This window comes from Trichomycterus rosablanca, chromosome 24 (genome assembly GCF_030014385.1).
Source record: "Trichomycterus rosablanca isolate fTriRos1 chromosome 24, fTriRos1.hap1, whole genome shotgun sequence".
NCBI classification, from domain to species: domain Eukaryota; kingdom Metazoa; phylum Chordata; class Actinopteri; order Siluriformes; family Trichomycteridae; genus Trichomycterus; species Trichomycterus rosablanca.
Genome location: NC_086011.1, coordinates 11299768 through 11324848, shown reverse-complemented (window position 1 = coordinate 11324848; position 25081 = coordinate 11299768). Strand labels below are relative to the sequence as shown.

Below are 25081 nucleotides of genomic sequence, written 5' to 3'. Positions count from 1 at the left end.
GAAGTATACTTATCTAGCAGAACTGGAAGCTGTAGAAGAATGTCTGCAACTCTAGGTCCTGAAAATGAGTGGACAATGGCTGAACTTGGTAATTTCTCTGACTATATTGGTCATGTCTCTGACTATAGAATCTCCCACATTTAGTGTTGCTGGTGGAGGAAGCCATAATAAGGCTCTGCATACATTATGTCTAGCAGAAGAATGCATGGTTAAGGTCACCTGTAGTCATGTTGGTGGTAGTAGGTGGTCCTGGGTTGGAGCATACTCCCTGTTCCGTTTGACCAACCAGGGACTGGTTTACAACCAATCATGCAGAAGGAAAAACAGTGGTAGTTGTTTGTTTATTAGGATTTTAACGTCATGCTTTACACTTTGGTTACATTCATGACAGGACAAGTAGTTACTCATTACACAAGATTCATCACTTCACAAGGTTATATCGAACACAGTCATGGACAATTTAGTGTCTCCAATTCACTTCACTTGCATGTGTTCGGACTGTGGGAGGAAACCAGAGCACCTGGAGGAAACCCACGCAGACATGGAGAGAACATGCAAACTCCACACAGAAAGGACCCGGACCTTCTTGCTGTGAGGCGACAGTGCTACCCACTTAGCCACTGTACCGACAGTGGTGGTAAAACACATAGGACAGTCCTCACATACTTCTAAAATATAGAATCTGTATGTTGAGATGTTGGCAGATGAGTACGGTAGTTAGAGTGCCTGCTGCCTTGCTTTCCCTCACAGGCTGTTGCCCATGTGTCAATGCTCGACAAGCTTCAGTCAAACACCCAAGTGTGGCCATGGATTTGCAGCCTGGACAGAAACAGTTTCTGGTTGTGGAGCAGTGGTGTCCAGAGCAGCCACAGCAGCAGTATTGTTGACCGTAGCTATTAAAGAGTCAAGTAAGTCTTCACCTTTATAAATCGGGTGCAGAAAAGTTGTCCTGCCCTTCAAGTTTGGCGATTTTCTCGTATTTTCTCGGCCCTGCAGCCAATGTTTGCCCCCTGAGCAAGGCCCCTTACCCAAAGGTTAGCTTTCAAACAATAGCTGTTATACATGGAAAAATTATTTTACTGTATATGTATATATATGACAAATAAAGGCATTCTATCTGCAATACATTATATGCAACTATAAATGTGCAGTTTTGTTCATGCTTGCAATGCTCTTCATATTATTCCTTTTTAGGTTAGTACTACTACCATTATTATGTAGTAATCAAAATGAATAGAAGTAAATTTATATTTATATTAATTTAATATTATTATCATTATTTATTTAATTTTTTTAAGATTCAAAAGTCCTTTATTTATTAATTTACTTTACTTTTACTGAGTACTTTTATTTGTACTTATATTGAATAATTCAGACCTTGTCCAGTTTATATAACCCCTGGGATGAGGTTCTGCAGAGTGCTGGAGAGGCTCTCTGCTGTTGTGTAGCACATTGGGTAGACACATGTACACAGTGTCAAACTGTTTTGCACAGGCAAGGCTCCATCTCTGGGGAAAATTATTCGTAGCCAGCCAACCTACTGCATATAATTTAATTTTTTTAATCAAGTTCTAAACAAAAATTTTTTAGTCTCTGAATCAATTCATCTGTGTGCAAATCGACTGCACAGCTTCGGAGTCAGCGGTACAGTCTCAGAACACTCAACTGTGGAATCGACTCTTTCTGGAATCGACAGTAGGAGAACGTGCAGACTGAAAATATTGGACGTGTTATTTGGATATCTACGCTGTTATAAAACTGCAACGTGTTTATATTGCAAGTCTGAGACAAAGCTAAAACTGCTACAAACTACACCTTAGTTGGCTACGGGCTACAAACAGTGAATGTGTGGGAGCAGCAGAATATTTCTGAAAGTGTGTTCAGATACAAATTTACTGGCGGGAGAGTCAGTTGTTTAACTTCACTATGGAGAGGAAAGGTGAGCGTTTAAAGATTATTTTAAAGTAAAACATCTTGAGAACGTGTACTTTGTGTTTATTGCAAAATAATGTTTGTGAAAGTTAAAAAACAACTGTTTTTTACTGTGATTGCTAAACAATAACTCTATGCTTCAATGCTGTCCCACACTCATTCCGGCTACGTCCCAAACGGTATCCAACTGCACTAGAAAGGGTGTTTTATCTGTGCACTGACAGTGTGCTGTTGTTTCTACTACTTAGTATTGTAGTGTGATATTTGGGATTCAACCCAGCAGTGTAGCGAGCAAGAAAAGCTAACTGGCTCATTGGTTATTTAAATTGATAACTATATGACGTGTTAAATTTAATAGTTTACATAGTTCCCAGATTGACTTTTTATTCAGTTTCAAAAAATAGGTAAATGCATTCATTGCAAAATACGAGCAGAATCTAACATGTGCTGCTACCACGGAGTTGTTATTATAAATTCGAATTATAATTTATAAGAAATTATACGAAATAACTTTGTCTACATTTCTGTATGTTTTTCATTCGAAATAGGGTGTTACACAAAGCGGTTACTTCTTACGACATGTAGTGAAACTACCTATAGTGACCATTAAGCCAATTGCAATATTGCCTAAGCTTTTAACAATTGTTTTAACTTTGAAACGGAATATGTTAAATTCAGGTTAATATAAGCCATTAATTAATGATTACTGATTATGTGTCCAGAAGGTTTTCATAGAACACATTAGGCACTTTAGGTAGGCAACGCTACTGTTAAATACTACTGTGCATATCCATTAGTGGTGCGTGAACAGATATTATCCACAGAGGAAATCAATTCAACAATTCTAACCCAAATCTCCCCAACATTTAAGCAGTTTAGAAATACCAGACGGGCTCATTTTTTTTTTTCTAAAAAAACAGAACATATAAGATACTATATGTAGTGTTTATAGTACACACATGTATGGGATAGTGGAATTGTTTAGCCAGTTGGAACACAGCATAGGTTAACAGTAGCCACATAAAAAAAAAAAAAAAAAATTATTTACCTCCAGCTCTCTCTGAAAAACCGAACAGACTATCCCTGCTGGCTGTGTAGCCCTATCTACTCCTTTACCCAGATTATAAAAATTTTTTCTCCTTGCTGTTTCCCTGCATATCAGCACACAACAACTTAAATCACTCACTTCTTGCTGATGTTCTTGCTATAATTGTATTATTATACCACACAATTGTTACTCGTATGTGCTTTTGTGACAAAACGTAGTTTGGGAGACCAGACAGACTTGTCTTCAGTTCCTCCTGGTGACAGATTGAGTAGTGTGTGACCCCCTATTGTCGATCAGTCGTATAGTGTGAAAACCATGACTTCCGATTACAAAATATCAAGTTGTGTTGTGTGAACTGTACAGCATTCTTACCACTTTAAAAGCTAAGTAGAATTAGGATAAGCCAGTGTTACACAATAAACATTGGTTTGTTTTAAAATCATTGTAATATGAAACCAACTTCACCAAAAACAATTTTTACAATAACAAAAAGTGTGGTGCAGGCTAGTAGAAATTAATATAAAAACAGCCTTAGTTCCATGTGCAGTGCATGTGTAACATTAATTTATTATTATTTTATTTAAAAAATATATTTCTTTGTGATGTGACAGTGCTTGCCCTTCAGGCGAGAAAGAAAAGGAACAAGCTGAAAAAGCCTGGCAACAGGTAGGTTGTTTTCTTATATAAAGTGCTCATTCTAGTCCAGCAAATTTTGTTATTTGGCTCCACCACTGCTAGTATTTTTCAGTTTAACTATTAAAGTTGGTTTTGACTAAAAAAATTCCACCAACACTTCATTAACATTTAGAAGAACAGCTCTGAAAAAAATTACTAGACCACTCTGAATTTTTCTTAAATTTGCATCTCAATAGGCTCTATGCACGCAAGCTCTGTGACGCGTTTCCGTTTAGCGTTAGTCGGGCAGTCTAGCTTCCGGTTTGTTATAAACACCGGCAAATTTCTAATCACAACATGTCGTATAGCGGCGAATATACAGAGTTTGAGTTCTAAAATTAGTAAGAAGGTTTTGTGTTTTCAAAAACAAGATCGGGGTGGATCGGTACATTCTCAGGGTTCATGTTGAACGCTGCATCCGACGGGTTAAAAAGAATCCGCTTGTTAAGTGGTGACGTGTCGACCTTATGATACGTCACATGGCATTTTGCCGGTAGATGGAGATATTTACTTACAAATTGAATTAAGTTGCACAGTGAAGGTGATTCTTTGTTTATTAACCTGCTGCTTTATTTCTTGATATTCTGTAGGATTATTTTCTTTAGTTTTATTATGATGATAAATGTAACAATAAATAACAAGTGATAAATGATAAATAACAAGCAGCAATGATAATTTAGATATGAAGTTTCTTCCTGTAGCATAGTCAAAAGAAGCATGCAAAATATCTGGTTCTGACATTGCCATGGTCAAAATCTCACAAAATGGGAGTTTATTTATTGAGAAAAATATATTTAAAAAAAAGTAGCTTCACAGAAATCCAGTAAAGACAAAAGTTTGAATATGAAATGTAAAACCCCCAGGTGAGCGAGGCCAGGGGCAACAGTGGCAAAGAAAATCTCCCTCAGAGCTGAAGAAGAAACCTTGGGAGGAACCGAGGCTTATGAGGGGGGACCTCCTACTCTGGTCAAACTACCTACAAATAATTGACAAAAGGTCCCTGTATCATCACATACAGGCGCATCTCAATCAATTAGAATATTATCAAAAAGTTAATTTATTTCAGTAATTCAATTCAAAAAGTTGACTCATATTTTTTAGATGCATTACAAACAGAGTGATCTATTTCAAGCGTTTATTTCTTTTAATGTTGATGATTATGGCTTACAGTCAATGTAAACCCTTCATTATCTCAGAAAAGTAGAATAATCAACACAAAATACCTGCAAAAGTTTCCTAAGCCTTTAAAATGGTCCCTTAGTCTAGTTCAGTAGGCTACACAATCATGGGGAAGACCGCTGACTTGACAGATGTCCAGAAGGCAGTCACTGACAACCTCCTGCTGTATCCAAGCATTTTAATGGAAAAATGAGTGGAAGGAAAAAGTGTGGTAGAAAAAAGGTACACAAGCAACAGGGATAACCACAGCCTTGAAAGGATTGTCAAGAAAAGGCCATTAAAAAATATGGAGGAGATTCACAAGGAGTGGACCTCTGCTGGAGTCAGTGCTTAAAGAGCTACCACACACAGACGTATCCAGGACATGGGCTACAACTGTCTTGTTTTCAGATGAAAGTTTTCAGAAGGAATTTTGCATTTCATTTGGAAATCAAGGTCCCAGAGTCTGGAGGAAGAGTGGAGAGGCACACAGTCCAAGCTGCTTGAGGTCTAGTGTGAAGTTTCCACATCAGTGATGGTTTGGGGAGCCATGTCATCTGCTGGTGTTGGTCCACTGTGTTATATCAAGTCCAAAGTCAGCGCAGCCATCTACCAGGACATTTTAGAGCACTTCATGCTTCCCTCTGCTGACAAGCTTTATGGAGATGCAGATTACATTTTCAAACAGGACTTGGCACCTGACCACACTGCCAAAAGTACCAATACCTGGTTTAACAACCACAGTATCACTATGCTTAATTGGCCAGCAAACTCACCTGACCTAAACCCCATAGAGAATCTATAGAGTATTGTCAAGAGGAAGATGAGACACCAGATCCAACAATGCAGACGAGCTGAGGGCCGCTCTCAAAGCAACCTGGGCAACCTCAGCAGTGCCACAGGCTGATTGCTTCCATGCCACACTGCACTGAAGCAGTAATTCATGCAAAAGAAGCCCCGACCAAGTATTGAGTGCATATTCTGTAAGCCATAATCATCAACATTAAAAGAAATAAAAACTTGAAATAGATAATATTACTGTATTATTATTTGTAATAAATCTATATAATATGAGTTTTTTTTTTTTTTTTAATTACTGAAATAAATTAACTTTTTGATGATATTCTAATTTATTGAGATGCACCTGTAAGTCTGCTGTTATAATCAGGTGTACTGATATATTCATAGTAGTAATAGAATGATGGTGGTAATATATAATTAATTCAGTGAGCATTGTGGATTTTTCTTTCTTTAACATAAGGGTACCAACAATTTTGTCCACGTACATAAAACAGAAATGTTGTGTTGAGGTCTCTTGAACTGCACTTCAGTTAATTCCAACAGTTTGAACAAAACTTCCAATTTAGACTTCTTATGGCATCTGGTGTTGTCCTCACACTGCTGGAGCTCTTCATGTTTCAGTTGCAGCTGGACTCTTTTTCCAGTAAAACTCCTCATTACACTATTTAAAAAAAAAAAAAAGATTTCAGATTCTGGCATTAATATAGATTTTAGTTGGTTTATTTGGTCACGTGTTTGAGCATTTCAATGCATTAAATCTAAATAAATCCATAAATAAACAATACATATTTAAATCTTTGCACTTTACGGTCAACATTCATTCATTCATTCTCAGACAAACCTGCAGTGTTTAATACACACCATAGGCCAGGGGTAGCCAAGACGGTGCCCGGGGGCACCTGGTCGCCCGCATGGACCATGTGTGTCGCCCGCAGGGCATGTTATAAAAATAGCACTAAGTCACCATGGAGCTCCGTCGAAAAATTTTACTTAATTGTGGCTGTTTTTGAACCAATAACATTTGCATTAATGTAGATTTGAAAATGACAATATTGAACAGCCCCGGTTCTGGACTGCTTTGCTTGGGGGGCAGTAAAATTAAGTGGGCATGTAGATAGTCATGTTTTTGAAGGCAGAAATATATTCAGGGTTTGATTTGTGTATGAATGATGACAGTAAAGCTATTGATACTGGCTTAAATTGATGTATGGGGTAAAGTAAAATTTTGTGATTGGTTCAGAGATCATTTTAAAAAATAGCCTTTGCTTGCATTGTGCTTGGTGGCAAAGACACAATCTGGTATTGAATATACAATTTTAATAAAAAAAAAATTCTATATGAACACGGACCTTGTCTGGGGTCAAAGTTCAATATTGATATTAATAATAATAATAATAATAATAATAATAATAATAATAATATGCCATGGACAGTTTTATCTACAAAATAAAAAGGCCCGGTTTTATTATTTTTTCTTTAGATTTTGACATACTGTAGAATTAAACTTCATTTCATTTTGTGGATAAATGCAAAAAAGTACATATAAACAACAAAGAAAACAGACATCATAACAGACAACAAAAATCATAATTAGCACTTTACCTTGTTATTATCAGATCCACATCTGCCGGAGCATGGCTGGAACTGGCCAGTCTTGTGCAGTCCGCAAATACTCTTTTGCAATTCAAAAGAAAATTTCGAAGAGCCATTTTGTAAAGTAAATTGACTACATCACGGTCACATGAGCCTACGTTTAAATTAAGAGCACAGTGCGTATTTAGTGCGTGCTCTCACGTGCAAATAACGTAACGCTACGTTTGCATGTGTCATGCTTAGTAGGCAATACGTTGTAACGTGTGTACGCGTCTCATGAATATGGGAAGCCAAACGTTGCACATTGTCAGTGTTTGTCACGGTCCCTTATTCACATGCAGATATATTCATGTTATAGTTCACTGATTGGCTATAAGTTGTGAAGAGGCGTTAACACGTCATATTTTGCCTTCTGTACACGTACATATTTTACGTCTGGACACGTAATATTTTTACGTGTACAGGCGTTAGAACTAAGACGATTTTGGCCCCAAATGCATGCCATAGCCGAGTCCCTCGTATTTTCAATATGCCACAGTGCTGTGTGCTGTACTGCTTCAACAGGTCCGAGTCGAAAAAAAACTACCCAACTGTCTTTTTACCGCTTTCCTTGCGATTAGATATCATGAAGTAATATTTTTGTTCATAATTCAATGTAAAAAGGTAAACTGTCATTGATATTCATTACACGTGTTTCAAGCTTTTTTTTTAAATTTCATATAATAATGTGAGATTCTGGATTTTTACTGTATAAGCTATACTGATTAAAAGTAAAACCAAAGAGTTAGAAATGTCAGTTTTCATGTAATGAATTAAAAATATGACCGCTTACCTCTTGATGAGGTGACATGAAATGAATTAATGACATGAACTTTTCATGATATTCTGATTACCTGAAGTGCACTAGTGTACTGCACATCTTGTCTTATTAGTATCTTAATGTATGTTTCTAGTATATATAATATATGTATATAATAAGACCTTTTCTCGTCCAGACCGCTATTGAGAAGGACTAGACATTTACGACTCGGGTAATGTTTGTAAATCCAATTTCCAACGACAGCAACACGAGTTCCTTAAGTTTTCCACAAACAGAATTTATTTTAACTTTCTTCTTACATTGACTTATCCGTTAATCCAAGTTTCTTATAAAAACTCACTATGTTCGCATTTGGCGTATAACAAACAAAACTACGATCATAAATCTGTTGCTCCACGTCCTCTTTCTTTCCGTATATTTGATAAATATTGTCGGTATATAGAGTCGGTACAATTCTGCCCCCCCCGCAGGCTCCACCGAAGAGGACTAATGAATAACAGCATACACTGATTACCAGGAAAAATCATCAATAGCTGAAATACCAAGTCACCTCAAATAAGTATTCTTTAACCAAACAGAAAATATTTATGACAATAAACATAGATCATTACAATTAGTGCAATATGGATCTTACAATATATATATAAAAAGGTTCACAGGTTTAGCCATAGTTGTTTGCGTTTGCGATTAGGTTCGTTTGGCCCCGGAAATGACGCGTGACGTCACACTTAACAAGCGAATAAGTTGTTCGACACAGTGATCGCTATCTGGGAGCATAAATCAGCTGTTTACAGTATCATGATATTGGAACCTTGTCAAGGGATGGAGCTAAACATTCGTTTTTGACTGCAATTTTTTAAATAACGTGCACATTTAAATATTGTAAATATATGTATTATAATTTATACTCTGTTTTTAAACAAAAGCATAAAAAGCCAACAAAAGCCTCTTCATTATGTAAACATACCTCTTATGTCTACACTCTTTGATTATTTTATTAGTTCTACAATTACAGACTAGTTCATTTGTTTCTTTCTATACTGTGTTAGCCTCCTTTCTGTTCTTGATGACCAGGACCCCCACAGAGTAGGTATTATTTAGGTGGTGGAGGATTCTCAGCACTGCAGTGACACTGACATGGTGGTGGTGTGTTAGTGTGTGTTGTGCTGGTATGAGTGGATCAGACACAGCAGCGCTGCTATAGTTTTTAAACACCGTGTCCACTCACTGTCCACTCTATTAAACACTCCTACCTTGTTGGTCCACCTTGTAGGCATAAAGTCAGAGACGATCACTCATCTATTGCTGCTGTTTCAATTGTCATCTTCTAGACCTTCATCAGTGGTCACAGGACGCTGCCCACGGGGCCCTGTTGGCTGGATATTTTTGGTTGGTGGACGATTCTCAGTGCAGCAGTGACAGTGAAGTGTTTAAAAACTGCAGCAGCGCTGCTGTGTCTGATACACTCATACCAGCACAACACACACTAACACACCACCACCATGTCAGTGTCACTGCAGTGCTGAGAATCATCCACCACCTAAATAATACCTGCTCTGTGGGGGTCCTGGGAGAGTCATTGAAGAACAGCATGAAAGGGGGCTAACAAAGCATGTAGAGAAACAGATGGACTACAGTCAGTAATTGTAGAACTACAAAGTGCTTGTATATTGAGTGTGTAAAACAGTTTTTGCTGTTTCTTACGTTTTGTGAATCTGGTTGTTTAACATTCATTTCATAATGAATAGACCACTTGAATGGCGTTAAAAAGACTTGAAATAAAATCTTTTTACATTTAACTTCAAATTGACATTTTTTTTTTCTCTTTTGTAACGCGATACAAGGTTTTGAACTGAACAGCATATATATTTCATACCCCATTGCTGCCAGCTTGACACTGATAAATTCTGTAATGACTAATTCTTGATAACCTGCTGTAATAAACATAAGAATAAAAAAATTCCTCCTCGCATTTACAACAAATATGTTTTTGGTGAAAGACATGTTAATACTGTAACATCAAATTAATCAATTGACAGGAAATTTATTATGGTCTGACATATAACATTTGATAATGAATAAAAGATAACTCATTCATATATTGGTGAACAAAACTTTTTACACTTAATCAAAAGATTGAGGGTAAATTGCTAATATATCCAGTCAGATACGTTTAGTTATATGTTTTATTAGGATTTTAACATCATGTTTTACACTGGTTACATTCATGACAGAAATGGTAGTTACTCATTACACAAGATTCATCAGTTCAAGTTTTAATATCAAACAGTTATGGACAATTTTGTATCTCCAATTCACCTCACTTGCACGTCTATGGACTGTGGGAGGAAACAGGAGCTGCCGGAGGAAACCCACGCAGATACAGGGAGAACATGCAAACCTCACACAGAAAGAACCCGGACCACTCCACCTGGGAATTGAACACACATACAGTATATATATATACAGGTCCTTCTAAAAAAATTAGCATATTGTGATAAAGTTCATTATTTTCCATAATGTAATGATAAAAATTAAACTTTCATATATTTTAGATTCATTGCACACCAACTGAAATATTTCAGGTCTTTTATTGTTTTAATACTGATGATTTTGGCATACAGCTCATGAAAACCCAAAATTCCTATCTCAAAAAATTAGCATATTTCATCCGACCAATAAAAGAAAAGTGTTTTTAATACAAAAAAAGTCAACCTTCAAATAATTATGTTCGGTTATGCACTCAATACTTGGTTGGGAATCCTTTTGCAGAAATGACTGCTTCAATGCGGCGTGGCATGGAGGCAATCAGCCTGTGGCACTGCTGAGGTGTTATGGAGGCCCAGGATGCTTCGATAGCGGCCTTAAGCTCATCCAGAGTGTTGGGTCTTGTGTCTCTCAACTTTCTCTTCACAATATCCCACAGATTCTCTATGGGGTTCAGGTCAGGAGAGTTGGCAGGCCAATTGAGCACAGTAATACCATGGTCAGTAAACCATTCACCAGTGGTTTTGGCACTGTGAGCAGGTGCCAGGTCGTGCTGAAAAATGAAATCTTCATCTCCATAAAGCTTTTCAGCAGATGGAAGCATGAAGTGCTCCAAAATCTCCTGATAGCTAGCTGCATTGACCCTGCCCTTGATAAAACACAGTGGACCAACACCAGCAGCTGACATGGCACCCCAGACCATCACTGACTGTGGGTACTTGACACTGGACTTCAGGCATTTTGGCATTTCCTTCTCCCCAGTCTTCCTCCAGACTCTGGCACCTTGATTTCCGAAAACAGTACTTTGGACCACTGAGCAACAGTCCAGTGCTGCTTCTCTGTAGCCCAGGTCAGGCGCTTCTGCCGCTGTTTCTGGTTCAAAAGTGGCTTGACCTGGGGAATGCGGCACCTGTAGCCCATTTCCTGCACACGCCTGTGCACGGTGGCTCTGGATGTTTCTACTCCAGACTCAGTCCACTGCTTCCGCAGGTCCCCCAAGGTCTGGAATCGGCCCTTCTCCACAATCTTCCTCAGGGTCCGGTCACCTCTTCTCGTTGTGCAGCGTTTTCTGCCACACTTTTTCCTTCCCACAGACTTCCCACTGAGGTGCCTTGATACAGCACTCTGGGAACAGCCTATTCGTTCAGAAATTTCTTTCTGTGTCTTACCCTCTTGCTTGAGGGTGTCAATGATGGCCTTCTAGACAGCAGTCAGGTCGGCAGTCTTACCCATGATTGCAGTTTTGAGTAATGAACCAGGCTGGGAGTTTTTAAAAGCCTCAGGAATCTTTTGCAGGTGTTTAGAGTTAATTCGTTGATTCAGATGATTAGGTTAATAGCTCGTTTAGAGAACCTTTTCATGATATGCTAATTTTTTGAGATAGGAATTTTGGGTTTTCATGAGCTGTATGCCAAAATCATCAGTATTAAAACAATAAAAGACCTGAAATATTTCAGTTGGTGTGCAATGAATCTAAAATATATGAAAGTTTAATTTTTATCATTACATTATGGAAAATAATGAACTTTATCACAATATGCTAATTTTCTGAGAAGGACCTGTATATATATTGTTGTTTGAACATCATTAATACATGGGATTTGACACTCTATCTTAAAGCTTGCCTAACCTGGCACTGTGCAAGTAGAAGATGCATAAAAATGACATTTTAATGGTATGCTTCAAAGCTAACTAAAACATGAATCTTAATACTGGTCTGTCAAGCTAGATGTAGTGTTTGTCTAGTCTAGCAAAACAACCTCTTACCAGTTTACAACTAGCCTACTTGCATGGTTCTAAGGAAATGTTTGCTAACGTACTTACCTTCATATTTCGCTGGAGTTGTACATTTAAAATCCCTTTTCCCGCTTGTTAGAAGAAGCAGTACAAACCATGCGTCGGTCGGTCTAAATCGTTCACTGTCAGACGAGGTTAATCTTGAAGACAACGTGTAAAAGAGAGCCATGGCTAACGTTATCTGCTTGTTGACGACCGGTGTTCTGTCGATTTGTCCTACCCTATCAAAATTTCCTACCGTAGCGCAGATTTATAGATCTATCTGTCGATTTGTCCTACCCTATCGAAATTTCCTACCGTAGCACAGATTTATAGATCTATCTGTCGATTTGTCCTACCCTATCGAAATGTATTCCTGTAGTAAATATTTAAGTTTTATCGATCTATTCTTATTAAAATTATGCTTATCTTATTATAAACTATAGGTAGCACGTCTTGATAGCTCTATATATTATTATAAACTAGTGGTAGCACATCTCAATAGCTCTATATCTTATTATAAACTATAGGTAGCACATCTCGATAGCTCTGTATCTTATTATAAACTATAGGTAGCACATCTCGATAGCTCTGTATCTTATTATAAACTATAGGTAGCACATCTCGATAGCTCTGTATCTTATTATAAACTATAGGTAGCACATCTCGATAGCTCTGTATCTTATTATAAACTATAGGTAGCACATCTCAATAGCTCTATATCTTATTATAAACTATAGGTAGCACATCTCGATAGCTCTGTATCTTATTATAAACTATAGGTAGCACATCTCAATAGCTCTATATCTTATTATAAACTATAGGTAGCACATCTCGATAGCTCTGTATCTTATTATAAACTATAGGTAGCACATCTCGATAGCTCTGTATCTTATTATAAACTATAGGTAGCACATCTCGATAGCTCTGTATCTTATTATAAACTATAGGTAGCACATCTCGATAGCTCTGTATCTTATTATAAACTATAGGTAGCACATCTCAATAGCTCTATATCTTATTATAAACTATAGGTAGCACATCTCGATAGCTCTGTATCTTATTATAAACTATAGGTAGCACATCTCGATAGCTCTGTATCTTATTATAAACTATAGGTAGCACATCTCAATAGCTCTATATCTTATTATAAACTATAGGTAGCACATCTCGATAGCTCTGTATCTTATTATAAACTATAGGTAGCACATCTCGATAGCTCTGTATCTTATTATAAACTATAGGTAGCACATCTCGATAGCTCTGTATCTTATTATAAACTATAGGTAGCACATCTCGATAGCTCTGTATCTTATTATAAACTATAGGTAGCACATCTCGATAGCTCTATATCTTATTATAAACTATAGGTAGCACATCTCGATAGGTCTGTATATTATTATAACTAGTGGTAGCACATCTCGATAGGTCTGTATCTTATAATTAGTGGTAGCACATCTCGATAGGTCTGTATCTTATTATAATTAGTGGTAGCACATCTCGATAGGTCTGTATATTATTATAAACTATAGGTGGGTCATTCCTACTATTCGGTGCCATTTCAGGTTGGTAACTTTCTATAAAAAAGTGCAAAACCTTTCATGGTTTTATCATTTTATCTGAAGGAGGGCTTGTTAAACTATAAGAAATAAATGTTGGTCCAGCTCAGGATATTATACTTTAATAATTTTGACCAAATTTTTTGCATGTGACACAGGACAAATGTCCCCCCTGTTACAGGACATTCTCTTCTCTATTAATAAGTGTTTTAAATGCACAGTTATTTTAATATTTATATTTTCTAAAAGCTTAAATGTCCCTAAATTTATCCTGCAATTTTTTTTAACAACGTTTTTATAAACAAGCTTTATCTAAAAAAAGATACGTTGTTTTTAAAGGCACAATGTAATTTTAATACATTTCTTTTAGCATAAAAAGGAATTTCAATGGAATTTGGCTCCATTTTTAAATTATTTCATTTTATGGATTCATTTCCTCCAGGTAACCACAAAGATATGCATAATAATTGTTGATTTTATTTAATTAATATAAAAAAACACACACAGGTAACAGGGTGGACAGACGAGAAACAGGGTGGACAGGACATAACGGGGGTGGACATCATACAGTTACCAACAGTAAATTTCATTAAAAAGAAGCAACTTGTGTCCCCCACCCTCATTCTGCACCTTCAACGATCAAATGTACTGAACACCTAAAGTAATTATCAGGAACATTTTTCAGTCTAGTGCTCTCATTTACAGTGGGGAAAATAAGTATTTGACCCCCTGCTGATTTTGTAAGTTTACCCCCTTACAAAGACTTGAACAGTCTCTCATTTTTATCGTAGGTACACTTCAACTGTGAGAGACAGAATCTAAAAAAAAAATCCAGAAAAAAAACATTAAATAAAGGTTATAAATTAATTTGTATTTAATTAAGGGAAATAAGTATTTGATCCCCTACCAACCAGCAAGAATTCTGACCCCCAGAGACCGGTTATGTGCCCATGAGGCACACAAATTAGTCCTGTCCCTGTATAAAAGACTCCTGTCACAGAATCAGTTTCTTCCATTCAAATCTCTCGACCACCATGGGCAAGACCAAAGAGCTATCAACGGACGTCAGGGACAAGATTGTAGACCTGCACAAGGCTGGAATGGGCTACAAGACCATCAGCAAGAAGCTTGGAGAGAAAGAGACCACTGTTGGCGCGATAATTTGAAAATGGAAGAAATACAAGATCACAGTCAATTGCCCTCGCTCTGGAGCTCCATGCAAGATCTCGCCTTGTGGGGTAAGAATGATTCTGAGAAAGGTAAGGTGTCAGCCCAGAATTACATAGGAGGAGCTTGTCAATGATCTCAAGGGAGCTGGGAGCACAGTCACCAAGAAAACCATTAGTAACACACTTCGCTGTAATGGATTGAGATCCTGCAGTGCCCGCAAAATCCCTCGGCTCATGTACAGGCCCGTCTGAAGTTTGCCAATGAACACCTGAATGATTCAGAGAAAGCTTGGGAGAATGTGATATGGTCAGATGAGACCAAAATTGAGCTCTTTGGCATCAACTCCACTCGCCTTGTTTGGAGGCAGAGCAATGTCCAGTGGGGATGGTGTTCTTGGGGTCATATCCAGCATTTCTCTGCTCCCGGCTCCCTTGAGATCATTGACAAGCTCCTCCCGTGTAATTCTGGGCTGACCTCATATTTCTCAGAATCATTCTTACCCCACCAGGTGAGATCTTGCATGGAGCTCCAGAGCGAGGGCAATTAACTATGATCTTGTATTTCTTCTATTTTCGAATTATCGCACCAACAGTGGTCTCTTTCTCACCAAGCTTCTTGCTGATGGTCTTGTAGCCCATTCCAGCCTTGTGCAAGTCTACAATCTTGTCCCTGACGTCCTTTGATAGCTCTTTGGTCTTGCCCATGGTGGTCGAGAGATTTGAATGGAAGAAACTGATTCTGTGACAGGAGTCTTTTATACAGGGACAGGACTAATTTGTGTGCCTCATGGGCACATAACCGGTCTGTGGGGGTCAGAATTCTTGCTGGTTGGTAGGGGATCAAATACTTATTTACTTCAAATACATATACTCTGCTTTCTCTTCCTTTCTCGCCATTTCTTTCTCTGTGCTCTCTTCTCTCTTTCACTGAGGTCTGACACTTCTTTTTTTTTCTACCTTCATCTCTGTCCCTTCTCCACCTCTCCTTCTCTTTACTAAGGTATCTCTGCCTTTTTTCAGGGTCTGCTTCACGATGTGCCCTGTAGCGCCTCTGCTTTTCTGCAGCAGACAATGGTGCCATTCCCTGACAAATATATGCATCCCATTTAACTAATCTTTTTCAACATATATAACAAATAAATTCATATTAAATGAATAATAAATACCAATACTTCATCTTACTTCCACCCTATTACTATGTGTCCACCCTGTTACTGTGCAAAACAGTAACATTTTATGCTAAAGTTAGCATTACTGCTCATGTGATATACAGCAGGCTAGTTCATGGCGACCACAGACAAAGATTTTTAACCTGTTTATTAACCATATTTTTAAAATTACAAAAATGTATAACTTTCCATTATAAATTAGCATAACAGAGTGGACATGTTGTGCTTTACCGCATCAGTAAACCTTTCTAAAACATTGAAAAAAGAATGAATAAAGTATGATACCTACTCTGTTTTTTGTGGATGATTTCCCTCCAAAAATGTATGCTACTTCCTGGTAGTCAAGTGACTAGAGGAAGAGTCAGGGGGCATGTCCAGACAAATTTTCCATCACAGTAACAGGGGGGACAGTTGACTCAGGGACACAACTTATTTTAAAGACTTTAAATATTAAAAATGTATTAATAACAAAATATAACATTTGGTGAGAGATATTATAAATAAGGCTATACAACAACAATGAAAAATGTACTGTAGAATTAGTTTGATTTTTATTACTTATATTTGTAAATGAATTTGAGAAAACATGATTGGGGACATGGCAGTTAAGCCTACTTGCACTAAAATCAGAGTGTTTTTTTTTTATTAAATAATCCTGGGAACACTTCATTGTTTTTTATGGTGGAGGGCGGTTAATCATGTAAGGCAAGCTTATAGAAATAAGTATTAGCCTATTTTTACACAAAATATACCATATTACATCATGGGGACTCAAATGGCACCGAATGCTAGGAATGACCCAGGTAGCACATCTCGATAGGTCTGTATCTTATTATAAACTATAGGTAGCACATCTCGATAGCTCTATATATTATTATAAACTATAGGTAGCACATCTCGATAGCTCTATATCTTATTATAAACTATAGGTAGTACATCTCGATAGCTCTATATATTATTATAATTAGTGGTAGCACATCTCGATAGGTCTATATATCATTAAAAAACGATGGGTAGCACACTTGATTCATTGACCTGTCTCTCAGACATATATCTAAATTTTTTTTTTATTAGGATTTTAACATCATGTTGATTACATTCATGACAGGAACGGTAGTTACTCATTACACCAGATTTATCAATTCACAAGTTTAATATCAAACACAGTCATAGACAATTTTGTATCTCCAATTCACCTCACTTGCATGTCTTTGGACTGTGGGAGAAAACCGGAGCACCCAGAAAAAAACACCACATAGACATGGGAGAACATGCAAACTCCACAAAGAAAGAACACACCTGTAAATCGAGCCCAGGACCTTCTTGCTGTGAATCAACAATGTTACCCTCTGAGCCACTATGTGGCCCATACATCTCAAATAATTGTGTAATTTTTAAACTAGTTTATTAACAACAACAACAACACATCCTGAGTCTCTGGAGGATTAGTGTCTACATTTTTTACATATGTAGTTCGGGTGTAAATTCTGCACATTAAAATTTACCCATCTACTGTCACACTGCACCCGAGAAAAACAGGTAACAATGCTGTACAAATCAGTAAATAATGTTGACTTTTTAATAATAAAGGTAAAATTAGATGAAATCTGTATAATATAGCTGCTCTAAATATTTACAATTTCAATCATGCTCTTGTCAGCTCTGTCTTGCAGCATGGAGCAACTTATGCAGTAATCAGTAATCCTTTGCATTGTCGTAAATCACCACTCAGCCCTGCTGTCTTGAAGTTGCCTTGGCTTCATAATTCCTATTAATTTATGGAGACATTGGCAAAAGTTACAAACTGGTTTAGCAAATTCTAACTAGTTTAAAATGTTCAATAACAATAACACCTCCAGCTGTTATTTATACATGCATATGAACTTGAGTTCATCCTGAAAAACTTACAATGTAGAAGCACTTTTTAGTTCTACAATTACTGACTGTAGTCCATATGTTTCTCTACATACTTTTTAACCGGCTTTCACCCTGTTCTGGACCACCACAGAGCAGAAATTATTTAGGTGGTGGATCATTCTAAGCACTGCAGTGACACTGACATGGTGGTGGTGTGTTAGTGTGTGTTGTGCTGCTATGAGTGGATCAGACACAGCAGCGCTGTTGGAGTTTTTAAACACCTCACTGTCACTGCTGGACTGAGAATCGTCCAACAACCAAAAACATCCAGCCAACAGCGCCCCGTGGGCAGCATCCTGTGACCACTGATGAAGGTCTAGAAGATCCCCGACTCAAACAGCAGCAATAGATGAGCGATCATCTCTGACTTTACATCTACAAGGTGGACCAACTAGGTAGGAGTGTCTAATAGAGTGGACAGTGAGTGGACACGGTATTTTAAAACTCCAGCAGCACTGCTGTGTCTGATCCACTCATACCAGCACAACGCACACTAACACACCACCACCATGTCAGTGTCAGAATGATCCACCACCTAAATAATACCTGCTCTGTGGGGGTCCTGACCATTGAAAAACAGCATGAAAGATGCCAACAAAGCATGTAGAGAAAGATATGGACTACAGTCAGTAATTGTAAAACTACAAAGTGCTTCTATATGGTAAGTTTTTCAGAATGAACTTAAGTTCATATGCATGTGAAGGCAGGCTAGCGAGTTCTTTTGGCAATATAGTGTGTATAATATATATATATATATACAGTGTATCACAAAAGTGAGTACACCCCTCACATTTCTGCAGATATTTAAGTATATCTTTTCATGCGACAACACTGACAAAATGACACTTTGACACAATGAAAAGTAGTCTGTGTGCAGCTTATATAACAGTGTAAATTTATTCTTCCCTCAAAATAACTCAATATACAGCCATTAATGTCTAAACCACCGGCAACAAAAGTGAGTACACCCCTTAGTGAAAGTTCCTGAAGTGTCAATATTTTGTGTGGCCACCATTATTTCCCAGAACTGCCTTAACTCTCCTGGGCATGGAGTTTACCAGAGCTTCACAGGTTGCCACTGGAATGCTTTTCCACTCCTCCATGACGACATCACGGAGCTGGTGGATATTCGAGACTTTGCGCTCCTCCACCTTCCGCTTGAGGATGCCCCAAAGATGTTCTATTGGGTTTAGGTCTGGAGACATGCTTGGCCAGTCCATCACCTTTACCCTCAGCCTCTTCAATAAAGCAGTGCTCGTCTTAGAGGTGTGTTTGGGGTCATTATCATGCTGGAACACTGCCCTGCGACCCAGTTTCCGGAGGGAGGGGATCATGCTCTGCTTCAGTATTTCACAGTACATATTGGAGTTCATGTGTCCCTCAATGAAATGTAACTCCCCAACACCTGCTGCACTCATGCAGCCCCAGACCATGGCATTCCCACCACCATGCTTGACTGTAGGCATGACACACTTATCTTTGTACTCCTCACCTGATTGCCGCCACACATGCTTGAGACCATCTGAACCAAACAAATGAATCTTGGTCTCATCAGACCATAGGACATGGTTCCAGTAATCCATGTCCTTTGTTGACATGTCTTCAGCAAACTGTTTGCGGGCTTTCTTGTGTAGAGACTTCAGAAGAGGCTTCCTTCTGGGGTGACAGCCATGCAGACCAATTTGATGTAGTGTGCGGCGTATGGTCTGAGCACTGACAGGCTGACCCCCCACCTTTTCAATCTCTGCAGCAATGCTGACAGCACTCCTGCGCCTATCTTTCAAAGACAGCAGTTGGATGTGACGCTGAGCACGTGCACTCAGCTTCTTTGGACGACCAACGCGAGGTCTGTTCTGAGTGGACCCTGTTCTTTTAAAACACTGGATGATCTTGGCCACTGTGCTGCAGCTCAGTTTCAGGGTGTTGGCAATCTTCTTGTAGCCTTGGCCATCTTCATGTAGCGCAACAATTCGTCTTTTAAGATCCTCAGAGAGTTCTTTGCCATGAGGTGCCATGTTGGAACTTTCAGTGACCAGTATGAGAGAGTGTGAGAGCTGTACTACTAATTTGAACACATCTGCTCCCTATGCACACCTGAGACCTAGTAACACTAACAAATCACATGACATTTTGGAGGGAAAATGACAAGCAGTGCTCAATTTGGACATTTAGGGGTGTAGTCTCTTAGGGGTGTACTCACTTTTGTTGCCGGTGGTTTAGACATTAATGGCTGTATATTGAGTTATTTTGAGGGAAGAATAAATTTACACTGTTATATAAGCTGCACACAGACTACTTTTCATTGTGTCAAAGTGTAATTTTGTCAGTGTTGTCCCATGAAAAGATATACTTAAATATCTGCAGAAATGTGAGGGGTGTACTCACTTTTGTGATACACTGTATATATATATATATATATATATATATATATATATATATATATATATATATATATATATATATATATATACAGTGTATCACAAAAGTGAGTACACCCCTCACATTTCTGCAAATATTTCATTATATCTTTTCATGGGACAACACTATAGACATGAAACTTGGATATAACTTAGAGTAGTCAGTGTACAACTTGTATAGCAGTGTAGATTTACTGTCTTCTGAAAATAACTCAACACACAGCCATTAATGTCTAAATAGCTGGCAACATAAGTGAGTACACCCCACAGTGAACATGTCCAAATTGTGCCCAAATGTGTCGTTGTCCCTCCCTGGTGTCATGTGTCAAGGTCCCAGGTGTAAATGGGGAGCAGGGCTGTTAAATTTGGTGTTTTGGGTACAATTCTCTCATACTGGCCACTGGATATTCAACATGGCACCTCATGGCAAAGAACTCTCTGAGGATGTGAGAAATAGAATTGTTGCTCTCCACAAAGATGGCCTGGGCTATAAGAAGATTGCTAACACCCTGAAACTGAGCTACAGCATGGTGGCCAAGGTCATACAGCGGTTTTCCAGGACAGGTTCCACTCGGAACAGGCTTCGCCAGGGTCGACCAAAGAAGTTGAGTCCACGTGTTCGGCGTCATATCCAGAGGTTGGCTTTAAAAAATAGACACATGAGTGCTGCCAGCATTGCTGCAGAGGTTGAAGACGTGGGAGGTCAGCCTGTCAGTGCTCAGACCATACGCCGCACACTGCATCAACTCGGTCTGCATGGTCGTCATCCCAGAAGGAAGCTGACGCACAAGAAAGCCAGCAAACAGTTTGCTGAAGACAAGCAGTCCAAGAACATGGATTACTGGAATGCCCTGTGGTCTGACGAGACCAAGATAAACTTGTTTGGCTCAGATGGTGTCCAGCATGTGTGGCGGCGCCCTGGTGAGGAGTACCAAGACAACTGTATCTTGCCTACAGTCAAGCATGGTGGTGGTAGCATCATGGTCTTGGGCTGCATGAGTGTTGCTGGCACTGGGGAGCTGCAGTTCATTGAGGGAAACATGAATTCCAACATGTACTGTGACATTCTGAAACAGAGCATGATCCCCTCCCTTCGAAAACTGGGCCTCATGGCAGTTTTCCAACAGGAAAACGACCCCAAACACAACCTCCAAGATGACAACTGCCTTGCTGAGGAAGCTGAAGGTAAAGGTGATGGACTAAACTCAATTGAGCACCTGTGTCACCTCCTCAAGTGGAAGGTGGAGGAGTTCAAGGTGTCTAACATCCACCAGCTCCGTGATGTCATCATGGAGGAGTGGAAGAGGATTCCAGTAGCAACCTGTGCAGCTCTGGTGAATTCCATGCCCAGGAGGGTTAAGGCAGTGCTGGATAATAATGGTGGTCACACAAAATATTGACACTTTGGGCACAATTTGGACATGTTCACTGTGGGGTGTACTCACTTATGTTGCCAGCCATTTAGACATTAATGGCTGTGTGTTGAGTTATTTTCAGAAGACAGTAAATCTACACTGCTATACAAGTTGTACACTGACTACTCTAAGTTATATCCAAGTTTCATGTCTATAGTGTTGTCCCATGAAAAGATATAATAAAATATTTGCAGAAATGTGAGGGGTGTACTCACTTTTGTGATACACTGTATATATATATATATATATATATATATACAGTATATATATATATATACAGTATATATATAGTGTGTATAATATATATATATATATATATATATATATATTATACACTCTATATATATATATATATATATATATATATATATATATATATAATATTGTCTGAATATCTGAATAATCTGAATATCTATCTATCTATCTATATATCTATATATACAGTATATCTATATAATATATATATATATATATAAGGTCATATCTCGTAAACAGACAACAGTTTGTTAATATCAACAATTGTAGTTCTGCCATTGCTCCACTGTCCCAAGGCGTTCCCCAAGGCTCAGTATTAGGTCCCCTTTTGTTTATTCTTTATATGCTCCCCCTTGGTGACATCATACGTCGGCATGGTTTACATTTCCACTGCTATGCTGATGATATTCAGCTTTACATCTCCTCCAAATCCATTAATACTGAACTTCACTCCACTCTGACAAATTGCATCACTGAAATGAAATTGTGGATGAAAGCTAATTTCCTCAAATTAAACTGTGAAAAATCAGATATGATCATCGTAGGTCCTACAACCCTGGCAAAAACCACAAAAAATTTTCAAATTACCATTGATAATGACACTTTGTCTCCGTCTTCTAACATCCGAAATCTTGGTGTAATTTTTGATAGCAACCTCTCTTTTGACCGCCATGTAAATCACATCACCAAAACTGCTTTCTTTCATCTAAAAAACATAGCACGTCTACGTCCATCACTCTCCTTTTCTGCCGCCGAAACCTTGATTCATGCTTTTATTACATCCAGAATTGATTATTGCAATAGCATCCTTTATGGTACATCTAACAAAATCCTAAAAAAACTTCAGTGTATCCAGAATTCAGCTGCTCGCCTCCTTACTCATACTCGCTCCCGTGATCATATTACACCTGTTCTCCAAAAACTTCATTGGCTTCCCGTTGCTCAACGCATTCAATTCAAAATTCTTCTATTCACTCACAAAGCTCTCCATAATCAGGCCCCATCCTACCTCACCGACCTGCTCCATCATCACATTCCCTCCCGTAGCCTTCGCTCTTCTGAGGCTAACCTACTGTCCATACCCTCTAGGACCAAGCACCGGACCTGGGGTGACAGGGCCTTTTCCATAGCTGCTCCATCTTTATGGAATGCTCTCCCCAAACACCTACGAGATTGTCCTGACCTGTCCAAATTCAAGTCACTTCTCAAAACTCATCTATTCAAAATGGCATTTAACTTGTAACAACACGAAATAAATGCTTTTATTTTTGCTATTCTTTTTAATAGTTTTTATACTTAGATCACGACAGAAATGTGAAGTCCTAGATCCTAAAACTTGTAAAGTTTTCAGTTTCCTGATTGCATGTGAATCTGTCCTGTTTGTCTAATTTTAAGAAATTGTTCTATATTTGTTGTTCTCTCTTATAATTTAGCTAACTGTCTTATGCTGCTCTCTTTGTTTTTATCTTAATTATTCTTGATGTTGATGTACTATTTTGATTTTGTACTATGATTTGTATGGTGTATGTACGTATTTGTTTTGATTATTTGTCTTATGTAAAGCGTCTTTGAGTATCTTGAAAAGCGCTATATAAATAAAATGTATTATTATTATTATTATTATTAGGTTTCCACCTGGAATGGTTTTCAATGAATGTTTGTGCCTTGTCTAGAGTGAATTTTTGGAATTTGTTGCTTTTTTAATGTGTTTGAGACCATCAGTTGGGTTGTGCAGAGGTAGAGTTGGTAAAATATAAAACATATTCTGGTTTGTTTACCACTTTTTGGTTCACTACATAATTCTTCATAGTTTGGATGTCTTCAGTATTAATCTACAATGTAGAAAATAAAAATAATCAAGAAAAAACATTGAAGAGAAGGTGTGTCCAAACTTTTGGCTGGTGTGTCCAAACTTTTGGCCTGTACTGTATATATATATATATATATATATATATATATATATATATACTGGCTAATATATATATATTAGCCAGTATACAAAACATTTAGTAGTAAATAATATTATATATATATATATATATATATATATATATATATATATATATATATATATATATACAGTGTATCACAAAAGTGAGTACACCCCTCACATTTCTGCAGATATTTAAGTATATCTTTTCATGGGACAACACTGACAAAATGACACTTTGACAAAATGAAAAGTAGTCTGTGTGCAGCTTATATAACAGTGTAAATTTATACTTCCCTCAAAATAACTCAATATACAGCCATTAATGTCTAAACCACCGGCAACAAAAGTGAGTACACCCCTAAGAGACTACACCCCTAAATGTCCAAATTGAGCACTGCTTGTCATTTTCCCTCCAAAATGTCATGTGACTCTTTAGTGTTACTAGGTCTCAGGTGTGCATAGGGAGCAGGTGTGTTCAAATTAGTAGTACAGCTCTCACACTCTCTCATACTGGTCACTGAAAGTTCCAACATGGCACCTCATGGCAAAGAACTCTCTGAGGATCTTAAAAGACGAATTGTTGCGCTACATGAAGATGGCCAACACCCTGAAACTGAGCTGCAGCACAGTGGCCAAGATCATCCAGCGTTTTAAAAGAGCAGGGTCCACTCAGAACAGACCTCGCGTTGGTCGTCCAAAGAAGCTGAGTGCACGTGCTCAGCGTCACATCCAACTGCTGTCTTTGAAAGATAGGCGCAGGAGTGCTGTCAGCATTGCTGCAGAGATTGAAAAGGTGGGGGGTCAGCCTGTCAGTGCTCAGACCATACGCCGCACACTACATCAAATTGGTCTGCATGGCTGTCACCCCAGAAGGAAGCCTCTTCTGAAGTCTCTACACAAGAAAGCCCGCAAACAGTTTGCTGAAGACATGTCAACAAAGGACATGGATTACTGGAA

At 38.2% G+C, this 25081-nt stretch overlaps 1 protein-coding gene across 5 annotated transcripts in view; it reads left to right on the top strand.

The window, feature by feature from the left end:
• Window positions 1-1706: 1706 nt before the first annotated feature.
• srpk1b (SRSF protein kinase 1b) overlaps window positions 1707-25081 on the top strand; it is a 96087-nt gene continuing 72712 nt past the window's right edge. For all 5 annotated transcript variants that reach the window (XM_062986605.1, XM_062986604.1, XM_062986600.1 and 2 more), the window contains exons 1-2: window positions 1707-1939; window positions 3592-3646. In XM_062986605.1, the coding sequence (XP_062842675.1) occupies window positions 1927-1939; window positions 3592-3646 (68 nt within the window). In that variant the 5' untranslated portion in view covers window positions 1707-1926. The remainder of the gene's footprint in view (window positions 1940-3591; window positions 3647-25081) is intronic.